At 35.3% G+C, this 15,293-nt stretch overlaps 1 protein-coding gene across 3 annotated transcripts; it reads left to right on the plus strand.

Moving 5' to 3' along the window:
* Positions 1-4,060: 4,060 nt before the first annotated feature.
* lims1 (LIM and senescent cell antigen-like domains 1) lies at positions 4,061-12,926 on the plus strand. Of its 3 annotated transcripts, XM_056248646.1 has the most exons (11): positions 4,061-4,209; positions 6,544-6,703; positions 7,496-7,562; positions 7,648-7,768; positions 8,381-8,530; positions 8,610-8,760; positions 10,581-10,673; positions 10,804-10,852; positions 11,017-11,092; positions 11,439-11,572; positions 12,470-12,559. In XM_056248646.1, coding segments are annotated over exons 1-11 (1,032 nt in total). In that variant the 5' UTR covers positions 4,061-4,180; the 3' UTR covers positions 12,472-12,559. The 3 variants fall into 3 exon arrangements, with proteins under 3 accessions (XP_056104621.1, XP_056104622.1, XP_056104620.1); XM_056248647.1 differs by lacking the exon at positions 11,439-11,572 and having other exon boundaries at positions 12,470-12,926; XM_056248645.1 differs by lacking the exon at positions 12,470-12,559 and having other exon boundaries at positions 11,439-11,580.
* Positions 12,927-15,293: the final 2,367 nt, after the last annotated feature.

Here is a 15,293-nt window from a genome sequence, read left to right on the forward strand (position 1 = left end):
ACAAATCGGTGTTTTGGAATCTTGATCTATGGAATCTTGTTTCCGCCATGAAATAAAAAATAAAAAAGGTAATTGCGACTTTTTATCTCATAGTTATGACTGTTCCCCCCTCACAATTCCAAGTTTATATCTCACAATTCGGAGAAAAGTGTCAAAATTGCTAGAAAAAAAAGTATTTGGAGTTTATCTCACTGTCTATCAATCAATCAATCTATCTATCTATCTATCTATCTATCTATCTATCTATCTATCTATCTATCTATCTATCTATCTATCTATCTATCTATCTATCTATCTATCTATCTATCTATCTATCTATCTATCTATCTATCTATAATCTATCTATCTATAATCTATCTATCTATCTATAATCTATCTATAATCTATCTATCTATAATCTATCTATCTATCTATCTATCTATCTATCTATCTATCTATCTATCTATCTATCTATCTATCTATCTATCTATCTATCTATCTATCTATCTATCTATCTATCTATCTATCTTTGCTTATGCTCATACACTGTTCTTAGCGACGTGAGGTGTAAATATTTGCTTTTGACAATGACTTGATTATGATTCTTTATGAAATTATGTAATGAATCATGTTCAGTTCATCTGGTTAAAATGTATTTGAATATTTTGGTATGATTCGTAATTGTTTTCAAAAATATGTTGAACACACAAATTGGAAAAAAAACTGGAGGGACAAATTACACTATAATGGAATATTAACACAAACAATACACCAGATTTTACATTCAAATGCCAATTATGTATTTTTATTCGTGTTTTGTATTGTTAATTATATATATTTTGAATATGAAATGAATATATAATACACTGGGTATTCTTACAAATAGGCTACTTGATATATCTCACTGAAGTCATTGTCAGGTCAACACATACAGTATTTTACACACCTAGAGTTGACTAGAAAAACACTCATGAAGAGATCTTGACTCTTGTCTATATTATGTACCACAAGCATTCTTTTCACTGTCATGTGATGTGTAAAACTCATCTGCGGGAGCTTACCGCGCACTTGCCAGAATACAGTTGCTTAATTCATTAAAATCTCAGAAGGCGAAAGACAAACTCGACAAAGACTGACATACCAAAGAAATCCTAAAAGTGAGTTGTGTGCATGCACTTATGCATTGTGCTTATCCATCACTGACAAGACAGATGTTATCACTTAACTTTGATCTATAATTCCATGAAGGATTGTCTCTCTCAACACTCTTCTAAAGCAGTGATGACCTGAAGATAAACAGTGTTATGAATCTGTTTATCTCATATATCATAGATTCATGTTTGATCAGCCAGGCCTGCTGGTTATTATACCATCTTTATGTAACTCTGAATGTTAATCAGGGAATCGTGCATTTCTCTTACACAGAACTTCAGATGTACCTTTGTGCATCCATGGGTATCCATGACAACAACAGGGGGGAGGGGTGAATTCAGACTAAAGGGCAAAACCAGAGGCCAAAGAAATTATAATGTTTAAAAGAGACACAAAATCCATCAACAGCTTTTCTGTCTACAAGATTATAGCTTAGAAAGCATCACAGAAAGATTAGACACGGCTGCTCTTTATCCAGGACATTACTAAACACTGCTCTCTCTCTGAAGCAGCCAATCAACGGCTGTGTCTGTTTATCACCTTGACCGACTGTTGCTGAAGATGCAAATGATGCCAATCTTTTTGTGAACTGCTAACAATGCACATATCACCTTCAAATCATGACAAAGGCTTTTTTCAAAATACGATGGATGGATGGATGGATAGATAGATAGACAGCATTAGTTAAAGTCACGAATGACTTGTTAATCGCTTCTGATTCTGGCTGTCTTTCTATTTTGATTCTTCTTGATGTCAGTGCCGCTTTCGACACTGTTGATCACTCAATTTTACTTGTTTAGTCTTTGGTGTTTCTGATACTGCATTAAGCTGGTCCTATTTTTCAGATCGGAAGCAGTTTGTCGCTATGGGTGGTTGCAGGTCTGATATTAGTGTGGTGAAGTCTGGTGTTCCTCAGGGATCAATCTTGGGTCCTTTGCTTTTTGGCATCTTCATCTTTCCTCTTGGTCAACTTTTAAGATCACTTGGTCTCAACTTTCACTTTTATGCAGATGACACCCAGGTTTATATACATTCAAAACTTGATGTTAATGTGCCTGTGTCTTTACTTTCTCAATGTATTTCTGAGATTAAAAAATGGATGTCTGTAAATTTAATTAACATAATTAACATAATATAAACATAATTTTTTCATCTTAAAAATATTGCCAGATTGTGTCCTATGTTGTCATTCCTGATGGCTAAAAGGTTATTAATATCTTTTTATTTTCCCGCATTTATTATTGCAATGCTTTGCTGGCCGGGGTTTCAAAAGCTACCCTAAATAAATTACAGTTGGTTCCAAATTCAGCCGCTCGAACCCTGTCTGGAAACAGGACAAGGGATCACGCCACTCCTGTCTTGGAGTCTTTACACTGGCTCCCTGTCAGATTCCGTGCTGATTTTAAAATTCTCATGCTTACATTTTTTTGGGCTTTGCGTGGATTGGCACCTCATTAGGCCTATCTCTCTGAGCTTTTAACCGCTTGCACACCAGTGCATGATCTCCGCTCCTCGGTGGCTGGCCTTTTAAATGTTCTGCTTATCTCTTAAAATCTATGGGTGATAGGGCTTTTTCATCAATTGCTCCAAAACTTTGGGATTTTCTTCCTGCTGAGATTAGGCAAGCATACCTTAGTGTTTTTAAATTGTCCCTTAAAGCTTATTTGTTTAGGGTAGGTTACCTTTTTCTGATTATTTTGAAAGTAGCCTATTATAGTTGTCTATTTACTTGTTGAACTTTTGATATTATGCTTTTATTTGGTATTTTTTCTTTGTCTGTATTTCACTTTCATTAATGTATTGTTTGTATAATTGTATGTTTTATTGGATCTTATTCTTGTGAAGCACTTTAAGATGCTACTTTTAAAGGCGCTATATACAATAAAGTTTATTATTATTATAGATAGATAGATAGATAGATAGATAGATAGATAGATAGATAGATAGATAGATAGAGATAGAAAGATAGATAGATAGATAGATAGATAGATAGATAGATAGATAGATAGATTATATTATAATTTCTGATTACTTTCAACCATCTTTGTGACTAAATCTTAATGATTTATGGCGGTTTCAGCTCACCTATAGTTCACAGCAGAATACTTGCAGAGTAACCACATGTTGTGTATTTCCTCACATTAACTGTGTCCACGTTATGTTTGTCTTCATTTTTGCAACAGTGCCCTCGTGTGGTGGATATGTGGCATTATACATTTTCAAAACGTAACTTTTTACAATTCATGTTGAACGCTATAGATCTCTGTGTATTAATATAACTGTATTTCCTATTCAATTAAGACAGGAGTAGATTACTGAACCGTAGGCTGAGGATTCTTACTTTGAATTAATGGATTTTATGTCTGTCCCTCCCGCATCAATTGCCATATAAGTCTCTGTTTGATAGAAAGCGCTAAACAGTGCTGACGTCAGAGAAGTGTGTAGCTCATCCTGTAATCTAGCCTGCCCACTCTCTTCCAGCGCCTTCACTACTTTTTAGCAACAGCGCAAAACCACCACAAGAGGGCGCAAAACTGAAATCCCTCAATGCTGAGCTCTTACCATAGGCTCTTACATATTATTTTCAAATAATTATTAGATTTTTAAATAACATTTATATTAATGAACTAATTTTAAATGAATATATATCAAATATATGTGCATTTTATAGAGGACTTTAAAAAAAAAAATTGTGTTGCAACTTCACAAAAGAACTATTTCGGAGTGTCCGTTATGTAAAATCGAATGTATTTATCACAGCTTGATTATTTCTGATATTGATTATTTGAAGAAAGACTATTATGTTATGTTATTGCCCCCCCCCCCCCCGCATTTGCAGAGTAACTGATTCATATAACCAATCAGAAATCTAGCCGAGCAGCACGTGATCTAACCCGGAAAAGCGAGCTGAGTGGATAGTCTGTTTTTCAGGAAAACATCTTTATCTTAGAGTGAAGGGAAAAAAGTGGAAAAGCAACAGATCTGAGGGGCGGTTTATGCTGTCGAATAAAATCTGAATCGTCTCTCAGGATAAGTCGTGCTGTAGGGGATGCTGGGGGTGGCAGAGATGACGGGCAGGTACGATGTTTGAAATAGATTTTTATTAAATAGTTTATAGATAAATCTTCCTCTCTAGCCAGAGATGCAGCTGATATCTAGTTTTATTGTTTACTTTATTACTTTTCTTCTTTCTTTTTTCCACCCTATCTCTTTAATTACCGTTAAACCATAAGTGTTAAATTTTTGTTTTATATAGAGAGAATAACTAAAATGGCATGGGTTGCTGGATAAGGGCGGATGCTAAGCTAATTAGCCTCCCTAGTTGAGTTTTTCTGGGGTAACGTTAGACACACACACACGCACACACACACACACACGCAGAGAGCTGGAAAGACATTAAACACACCACAAATGTTTAGACAAGCCCTGCCATACTGCAGTTAACTGTCTATATTATAGCCTACTTATATAAATACAAGTTAACAAATAACATGAATTTTATTTATTATTTATTTATTTAATAAAATGCATAGTATTTCTGGAACGCTGTTATGTGCTCCTTATCCTTCAAATGCTTTCTCAGATGTTTTGTGTAGTCTGTGCTTGTGACTTTTTGCTTTTCTGGAGACCAAATTCCCAAACATTCCTGATCTGGATGCCCCCACAGACTTATCAGGTCTTTTGGGAAAACATGGATATAATCTGCTTCCTGAGATGTTCCTGAGCGCCTTAAAAACTGACAATTATCATGTCTTAACAGTGTTAAGGGATGGAATTATTTACACATTAAATTGAAAGACATTTGTAATGTTGCAAAAGATCTATATATTTCAAATAAATGCTGTTCTTTTCAACTTTCTATTCATCAAAAACATTTATAACAGTTTACACAAATATATTGAGCAGCACAACTGTTTTCAACCTTGATAATAATAAGAAATGTTTCTTAAACAGAAAATTCAGCATATTAGAATGATTAGAAGGATCATGTGACACTGAAGACTGGGTCGAGTTATTTTAAATTGTAATAATATTATGCCACACACACTATATTCTTCCTAAATGCATGTTGGATAAGCTGGGAATGTGTCGTCATACTTCAAGAAAACACTAATGGCCATACATAAGTACACACACACACACACACACACACACATAGACAGACACAGATGGCACCGCTCCAGCTTCCTCACACAGTAGTGTGAGACCTCCACTGTTGTTCTGTGAGCTCTTCATATGATAAGACTTGACATTAAACGGTCTCCATCTCTTAAACACACACATGATCTATTTATACATCTACAGTGTGTTGGTACACAAGCAGATCTTTTCTTTTCAAATCACCATATAAGGGAATGTGTCTTTGGAATAGTAAGTCTGCTTTAACGCCATGAAGGGAGTGAGGGGAAGTTGTAAAGACAATCCATCGTCTAATAGCCACATGACCTGTGATGTCAGAGGAGAAATGTCTGGTGCAGGGAATCACTGAGTCATTTGGGATCTTGTCTGGCAGTGTGAACACAGGCCACGGCAGGCTAATTCTGTTTGTGTGATGTAAACATTGGTCGAAGTCTTACCCAGTCGCTCCTAAATGGTGTAACTTAATATCTTGCAAAGTGCCAGACAGGCTACTTCATGGGCTTTCTGTTTAGAGAAACATCATCTTGAATCACTCTCGAGAGCAGGATAGCAAATGACTATATGATACTGATACAGATGTAACGCAATTTAATCATATTAAAGACACCTGCAAAATTGAGGACATTTAATGCCAGCATTTATCAGCTAATTTACCTGGCCAATATATCAGTGAATGAATAAAGTAATATACAATTCCATTTAAACGTTTAGGGTCGGTAACATTTTAATAAATGTTTTTGAAAGTTTCTTGTGCTCACTAAGGCTGCATTTATTTGATCATAAACAGTAATATAGTGAAATATTTGTACAATTTAATGACACTTTTATATTTGAATATATTTTAAAATGTAATTTATTCCTGTGATGCAAAGCTGAATTCTCAGCATTATTACTCCAGTCTTCAGTGTCACATGATCCTGCAGAAATCATTCTAATATTCTGATTTGCTGCTCAAGAAACATTTCTTATTATTACGTTGAAAAAAAGTTTCTGCGTTTCTGTGAATTTTTTTTTTCATTTTTTTTTTCATGATTCAGATTAGAAATCTTTTGTAACATTATAAACGTCTATACTGTCACTTTGATCAATTTAATGCATTCTTGCTGAATAAAAGTAGACATTTCTTAAAAAAAAAAAAAAGATCTAAGTGACCCCAAACATTTTGTAGTAGTGTGATCCTTGCATATACATTTTGTTTGGTACCATAGATAAATCAAAGCTGTTCATAGAAGCTGCTGACTGTTTCTCCTGACGTTGATCTGTTTCTGACAGCAACATGGCCAATGCCCTGGCAAACGCCTCGTGCGAACGGTGTAAAAGCGGCTTTGCCCCGGCGGAGAAAATTGTCAACAGCAATGGCGAGCTGTATCACGAACAGTGCTTCGTCTGCGCCCAGTGTTTCCAGCAGTTTCCTGAAGGACTCTTTTACGAGGTACTTACTTGCATTAAACCTGTCATGTAGCATTTCATCTTGAAGCTACTGGTTAAAGCGGTGATATTCTACATTTCTTTTGTTTTTTATTCAATTATAGAAAGTCCCTTAGGTCCAATTATAATGTTAGATTTGTTGTATAATGTTGTTTTGTGGAAACAAACAGATATAATATTTATTATAAAAAATTAGGGCTGTCAAATGATTAATCACGATTAATCACATCCAAAATAAAAGTTTTTTTTACATAATATATGTGGGTGCACTGTGTATAATTATTTTGTATATATATACTGTAAATACACACACATGCATGTATATTTAAGAAAAAAATATAATTTATATATAAAATATTTATATTTATATATAATATAAATTATATATAAATCTATATACAGTATATACATGAAAATATTTCTTAAATATATTCAAGCATGTGTGTGTATTTATATATATATAATAATTATACACAATGCACCCACATATATTATGTAAAAAAAACTTTTATTTTGGATGTGATTAATCACAATTAATCATTTGACAGCCCTATAAAAAATTATATATATATAGGCTATAAATTATTCTAAAAACTTGTTTCCACCCTTTCTCTGATCCTTAAAATTACATTTAAATTCAGTAAATAATATTTTGGACTGGGTGAAGTGTTGAGATCTTGAAGTTACAGTATGTTTTTTCTACAAGTAGAATTAAAAATTTGCAATTGATTGACTTTGAGACATATTCCCACCGGAGCCGATGTTATGTTTAATTTTCTCTCTCTTTTGTCCATAGTTTGAGGGAAGGAAATACTGTGAGCATGATTTCCAGATGTTGTTTGCTCCCTGTTGTCACCAGTGTGGTAAGAGATGCACATGCATAAACACACGAACAGGTGATGTTATTGACTGTGCTAATTGTGAATTGTGTCCCTCATATTCCCACAGGAGAGTTTATAATTGGGCGTGTGATTAAGGCCATGAATAACAGCTGGCACCCTGACTGTTTCTGCTGTGATATCTGCCAAGCCGTGCTCGCCGATGTTGGATTCGTCAAGAACGCCGGCCGGTGAGTTTATAGCCAATGAAGGGTGACCGTGAGCATGTGATTGACAGGCTCCATACGTTAGGTTTGATGTGAAAGCTGGTCTAGTATCAGCCCACTGATGAAATTATGGTTTCATTAAAGGAGTAGTTCACTTCAAAATAAATTCGGTCATCATTTACTCACCCTCAAGTTGTTTCAAACCTGTATGGATTTCTTTCTTCTGCTCAACACAAACGAAGATATTTTGAAGAATGTCGGTAACCAGACAGTTGACATTTTTTTTTATGGAAGTCAATGTGGTCCATCAACTGTTACCGACATTCTGCAAAATATCTTCTTTTGTGTTCAGCAGAAGAAAGAAATTCATACAGGTTTGAAACAACTTGAGGGTGAGTAAATGATTACAGAATTTATTTAGAAGTGAACTACTCCTTTAATGAAATATCTTTATTCTCATGAGCAGTTCTGTTTCTTTAATACACGATTTTTTAGTCCTATCAGCCATAATCATCCCTTTGAGATGTTCTTTAGCTGATTGTGTATGGGGCCAAATTGATACATGTAAATAGAAATAAACAGAAAGTTGCCATCCGTGTGTTCTGATTGGCTGATGTGCATGTCTGTGTTTTCCAGCCATCTCTGCCGTCCGTGTCATAACCGCGAGAAAGCTCGGGGCCTCGGGAAGTACATCTGTCAGAAGTGTCACGCCATCATTGAGGAACAGCCCCTCATTTTCAAAAATGACCCCTACCATCCCGATCACTTCAACTGCAGCAACTGCGGGTCAGTACGGCACCAAGTGATTCCTCTGCTGTGTCCATTTACTGAGAGTGATGTGATCTGGAGGTTGTATGTTTTACAGTAAGGAGCTGACTGCGGATGCTCGCGAGCTGAAAGGTGAACTCTACTGCCTCCCCTGCCATGATAAGATGGGTGTGCCGATCTGCGGAGCATGCAGGCGTCCAATCGAGGGCCGTGTGGTCAATGCCATGGGCAAACAGTGGCACGTCGAGGTTTGTGTGCTTTCTTTTTTTATTTTAAGCAAATAAAGTGTTCAACACAGTGACTAATTTCTAGTACAATTCATGTATATAGCTGAATATGTTTTTAATCCGGGATGCTAGTTAATAAACAAAATAAAACGAAAAACTGTTTCGGGTCGAAATGCCAGCCTTGGCAGGGTATCAATGCAAACATCATAAGTAATGTCTTAAAGGGATACTCCACTTTTTTTGGAAATAGGCTTATTTTACAACTCCCCCAGAGTTGAACTGTTTAGTTTTACCGTTTTTGAATCCATTCAGCCGATCTCCGGTTCTGGCGGTACCACTTTTAGCATAGCTTAGCATACATCATTGAAGTGGACAAGTCCATTAGCATTTAAAAAAAAAAGTGACTAAGTGCCTGCGCCTGCTGCACTCATGGCACGGCAGTAAAGTTTCTTGATTATTACACAGGAATGAGAGTATAGTTCCTAGCCATATCAGCCTAGAAAATCGCAACTTTACATTTTCCGTCGGTCTTAGTGCACGGTGTAACTACAGAAGAGTCAAGTTTTAAATAGGAAAAATATCGAAACTCTTTGGTCATTTTTTTTTTTGAGAAATGCTAATGGTCTTGTCCACTTCAATGATGTATGCTAAGCTATGCTAAAAGTGGTACCGCCAGAACCGGAGATCGGCTGAATGGATTAAAAAACGGTAAAACTCAACAGTTTAACTCTGGGGGAGTTGTAAAATGAGCCTATTTCCAAAAAAAGTGGAGTATCCCTTTAAATGTATGTAAGCGGATCTGGGCATGGGATATCGGGTGTCCATGTCGGGCTTTCTTGCCTGCCACATATGATATATGTAATATAAATCAAACAATTATACAGTAGAAAAGGAGAAGCACACAGTCAAACTGCAAAATGCATCAGATCGATATTAATGTATTTTATATAATAATCATGTAGTAAAATTAGTTTTATTAGTGATATTTCAGTTTCTGGAAATACTTCAACACTGTAATAAGCTTCAAGCTGCTTTTATTTAATTTGTTCTATTTCTTTGTTCTGTTTGTTTTATTTGTTCTATTGCTTGTGATTTGTTTATTACTGACTGTTTACTTGAATAATTGCTTGAAAAAATAGAGAAAATGTAGGCTTCATGTTGTTGTCATATTTAATTTGAATATTTTTTAATTTTTCTTAATTGTTTATTTAAAGGAGTGTGTTTAAAAAAGCGATTAGCATATTATTTTTGACTCCTGAAATGTTAGCAATTGTGACAACCCTATACTGAATTGAATAATATCTATTTAATTTTGACCAATTAAGACAATATTATACCAATCTTTTTTTTCAATGTGCGTGTGCATGAGGTGTCCTCTGTCTGATTCGATTGGATGATTTGCTTCTGACACTGAATTTGTCACATTAGATCTCTTCCTTTATCATACACTGCTGTTCAACAGTTAGGGGTCAGTACGATTTAAAAAAAAAAAAGAGAAGATATTAATACTTTTATTCAGCAAGGATGTGCTAAATTGATCAAAAATGACATCTATGATGTTACAAATGTTTCAAAAAGGATTTCTGAAGGATCATGTGAAACTGAAGACTGTAGTAATGATGCTGAAAATTCAGCTTTCAAATTTATTACAACAAATATTTTACAGTATCACTGTTTTATATTTTATACGACTTATATTTATATGTATATTTTATTAAATAAAATCAGCATTGGTGAGCAGAAGACTTCTTTCAAAAACATTTACCTTACCCCAAACTTTTGAATGGTAGTTTATATTTGAACTTCATAATGACAGCTTGTATATTTGTGTATGTTTGCAGCATTTTGTCTGTGCCAAATGCGAGAAACCTTTCCTGGGACACCGTCATTACGAGAGAAAAGGTCTTGCTTACTGCGAGACTCACTACAACCAGGTAACGCAGGCCTGACTCCTCTTTCAAGGCCTCTTTTCATCCCCCCCCCAAATAATCTTTTATTTATAAACATTATGGATAATGAAACTTTTAGCTTTTAATGCGAGTGTCTGTTATGTCTGTTGTGCAGCTCTTTGGTGATGTTTGTTACCATTGCAACCGTGTGATCGAAGGAGACGGTAATTGCTGTTTACTTGAACATGATATTGATATTTTAGTTCTCAACCTTTAAAGCTTCAGTATTTATATAATAGCAAAAACTAATAATGCTTTGGAGTACAGCTGTTGTGGCTACGGGTACTGCTGTTGTGAGTTGTTAAGATGCTTTTGTGTTTTCTCTCAGTGGTGTCGGCTCTGAATAAGGCTTGGTGTGTGAATTGCTTCTCGTGCTCGACCTGTAACACCAAGCTCACTCTCAAGTAAGTTTTACACACACATACTCATCCTTTATCACAATCTACCCCACTTTCCTTTTTCTGTTTGTGGCTTTTCGCTAGCCCTGTATGAATTTGTTCAGAAGTGTCTTTAAATTGGGTCTCCCGGGTGCTGTGAAGTTCTTTGGATCATATCTAACCTTTCTGTCCTGCTAACTCTTGTGTTCTCTACTTCTGTCCCCTTCAATTCTCTCCTCCGCTCTCAAAATGCTCCCACATTCCATTTCTGTTCCTCTCTCCCACTTCAAACCCAATTTTCCATCCAATTTCCCCTCCTTTTCGCTTGTTTCTCCTCTTTCGCCCTTCATTGTCCCTGACGGTGGCCCTGCAGGGACAGATTTGTGGAGGTGGACCTGAAGCCAGTGTGTAAACACTGTTACGAACGCCTGCCGGAAGAGCTGAAACGGCGCTTGGCGAAACGTGAACGCGACTCTCGCGAACGCCGAAAGAAAGCCATCGCCGTCTGTCTGTAACCCTTTTCTCTCTTTTTCCTTCTTCATGCTCATCTCTTCACTCGTTCTTTATCATTGGTTAGTAGGGATGGACTGTAGGGATCCGGTAGGGATGGACATGTCAGTCATTGGCTGATACTATTTTTCTTAAGAGCATCTGTCAGTATTGGATATTTAATTGTGCATGCATATTTTTAATTTTTCACCCTAATTCTGATGGAAAATGTACCTATACTGTCATATACTGCTGCTCATTTAAATAATACTTAATAACACTGAAATGTAATCTTCAGCAAACTTCAAAATTTATATACATTTTTCATTCTGTATGTTTCATTCTAAAATGTGATGCCTAACATCAATGATTTTATTGTTTTATTAATGTTTTATTTTTTAATTTATTAGATTTTTAATACATTTTCATATTTAGTGGTTATCAGCCATAACATCAAAATAATTATCCGTGTCAACCAGAATTTGAATACCGGTGCATCCCTGTTTTCCATTGTTCATTTGTCAATTCAACATTATCATATTTTTGATATTCATCATCATATTGATGTTTTTTTTCCCCCCATTTTCTGGTCATTCATTGCCCTCAAAGTTTTTACTAAAAATCCGCACATATAATACAGATGAATTTATGCAACCGCTGAAACAGCATATCATGTATATAACAGTCATAACAATGTTATTTATTATCGTACTGTATAATAGTATTGTTTATATTCTATCATATGGTTTAATATTTTGAATGATTATTTTTAATAGTTTTAGTTAACAACAAAAAACACATAAAGAGCAGTAGAGAGAGTAAGTAAATGAAATGGGTTGCATACTTTCATAACGTATGTGTCTGGTCTAAACGTGTTCAAAAGCACATTCCTAAAAACAAGATTTGTGTTTTTAGGAACAAGTTTGTGGAGTTTGACATGAAGCCAGTGTGTAAGAAATGTTACGAGAAGTTTCCTCTGGAGCTGAAGAAGAGGCTCAAGAAGCTTGCAGAGACCTTGGGCCGCAAGTAGATCTCCTCGCCATCTTTGGTGCTTTAAGAATGAATGGAGACCAAACTAAATCTGGACCGCATTTCATTTCGGATTAGTTTTCACTTGTGTCTTACTTTTATCGTTCTTAAAAGTTTTTCCATGATTGAAAGTAGCCAGCAGATTTTCTTTGGTCTCGTTCCAACAGATTGTTCTTGTGTCTTAACACAATGCAACCAAAACCAAATACTTTTATAATGTTTATTGATATATATATATGTACTCGCATGTTTATGAAGATAATGCAAGTTGTAGTCCCACTGTTCAGAGCATGTTTTTGACATTTGTTGCCTCGTATGCAATGCCACAGAACTTTTTCTCAAGGCTGAAACCCTTCCTGTGTCTGACCCTATTGATCTAAGAGTTGTATTTGATATTTAATGTATGCTCAAGCCTCACATATTTCTGTCAGACGGGATCAAAAGTTAATGCATGATGTAATGAGTCTGGAGGAACACGACAACCTCTAAACCAAACTCTTCGCTCGACTGAACAAAGCGCTCGGGCTGTGTAATCTCCTTCTCAACTTAAATGATCTTGCTTTATTAAAGCCCTTGCTGTGTTCTCGAAATATGCAATAAATGACACCACTTATATTTCTTCTAAGAGGTTTACGAACTGTTGACTGTCGCGCATCATAACATCCTTGTCTTTCATTTCGTTTTATAAGTTTAGTTTTATGACACGCCTGCCTTATTTTTCTGGAGAAAAAAATGCCTTTTATAATCTTCAAATATAATGAACTTACATTGACAGAATCGACTGAACTTAAACATGATTTGACTGTCCTTGTAACGGTTGATTTCATCATCTATTTTTAAGTATGAAAGACATTTAAAAAAAAACTCACTCCATTTCTACTCTATACATTATATTTTGTGTGTTTGATTGTGCATTTAGCTACAGTATGTGCTGATTTTATTTGTTACATTTTTTCCTTTTATTACAGTCAGACATTTCATTTTAATTTAAAGTAATATTTAGACCCATAGCAAAACTAGTTTATGCATTCACAGAATGACGCATTTTGGCAAAATATGTATTAATATGCTTGTTGGCAGCTTTTAAATAAATTTCACTATGTTCTGTACGAAATATATTAATAAAGTATGCACTATTTCTGATTTCATATTTTTTTTTGTAATGGAGTTTTTAATCTCTGTTATACAAGATATATGTATTTAATCAGCCTTCAGATGCATTTACATTTAACGATCCATAAAATATTGGTATCTTGCAGTCCAATAAAATGCAATGCAATCTGAACTGCATCGAAAGAGGGACCAAAACATTATTCAATACAGAATTACAAAGATAATCAAATGAGAATGAGTTTAGATTTGGAATGACAAGGGCTAAATGATGACCAGTGTTGGGTGTAATGCTTTAGTCAGTAATTAATTAGAAAAAGTTGAAAAGTAAAGTGGGGATTACTCTTATTTTTTCTGGAATTTAATTAGTTACGCCTGATGTAATTTAATTAAATACTGTCTAGATTACTGAACTATTCCATTTAAAAACATTTTAGGATTTAACATCAAATTTAAACGTCAAATGTTAAAATGTATGTTTTAATGTAACCTCCCTTAGGTCAGTTCAAGAATAATTTATGCAATTTTATATTATTTATTTGAAAGAATTAAGAGCAGTTTCATGTCTATCCTTTTATTGTTCATCGGGTCGAGGTTGATATGGAATTAATGCAATACATTTTAGAGAGAGTAATTAGCACACTAATCAAATTTTTTAGAGGAACTTACCCAACATGGATAATGACTAATTTGTCACCTTTATGTGAATTATTCTTTGAAGGTGATGTATGTAATATACAATGTTCTTTAGGAAAATGTCAACAGGTGGCGCTGTTACACAAGAGCTGAAACTTATAGATGAGTCTTCAATAAAAGTTGCATTTCGTTTGAAAAGAGACTTTCAGTCGGAGTCCTCATTTTAAGTACTCTGTCTCTTCCTCTAGTTTCCCTTTAGAATTAAAGCTGAGGTGCAACATGGATTAATTGTTCAAAAGATTTGGAGAAAAGAGAAGCAACACAATAAGAGTTCTGGGTAGGCTACTATTGGGTGGATTGGATTGAATAAACAACTTCTCAATATCACTGAACAGATTCTCCGTTTTACCGTCTAAAACTGCTTCTAATCACGAATAAAACAATACCTCTGATTCTATTACTGTTGCTCAATAGCAGAAGTGAGAACAGTAGAAAAATATTTTCTGGGTGTCGCCTCGCCTCTGTCATCATTTACAATGGCAGTAATTTACATTCAGCGGCGCTAATTTCTGTGCTCTCGAGGGCTGCAGCAATTCGTCTTTTCCCTGCGAGCATCTCCTCCTCTGTGGAATCTTTTCAAATGAAAGGAGAGAAGGAAATGACAAAGAACAATAAGAGGCATTCAGAAAGTTCTCAAAGAGAGCAATTGAAGAGGGTGGATTTGACTAGTTAGTTCCCTCAGAAATAATCTTCAACAATGCATGACGTCACGGGCTCGGCTGTAACCTCCGCGAACATTGTCATCCGCACTATTCGGATAATAGGTGTGTGTGTGTGTGTGTGTGTGTGTGTGGCCTGGTAAACCCTACATTATGGGGACAAAATGTCGTCACAAAGATGGCAATATCCGAAACCCTTGTCCTTATGGGAACATTTTTTGGTTCCCATGAGGAAAACAGCTATA

Source organism: Rhinichthys klamathensis, unplaced genomic scaffold (genome assembly GCF_029890125.1).
Source record: "Rhinichthys klamathensis goyatoka isolate OS25496 unplaced genomic scaffold, OSU_Roscu_1.1 h1tg000056l_1, whole genome shotgun sequence".
Classification (NCBI taxonomy): Eukaryota; Metazoa; Chordata; class Actinopteri; order Cypriniformes; family Leuciscidae; genus Rhinichthys; species Rhinichthys klamathensis.

What these genes read in the sequence shown, in the direction of transcription:
- lims1 (XM_056248645.1), top strand. Translation starts at nt 4,181, where the DNA reads ATGCTGGGGGTGGCAGAGATGACGGGCAG. An exon ending in TTCGTCAAGAACGCCGGCCG is followed by an intron (nt 7,769 to 8,380) that starts GTGAGTTTATAG and finishes TGTGTTTTCCAG; the next exon opens with CCATCTCTGCCGTCCGTGTC. An exon ending in GCAAACAGTGGCACGTCGAG is followed by an intron (nt 8,761 to 10,580) that starts GTTTGTGTGCTT and finishes GTATGTTTGCAG; the next exon opens with CATTTTGTCTGTGCCAAATG.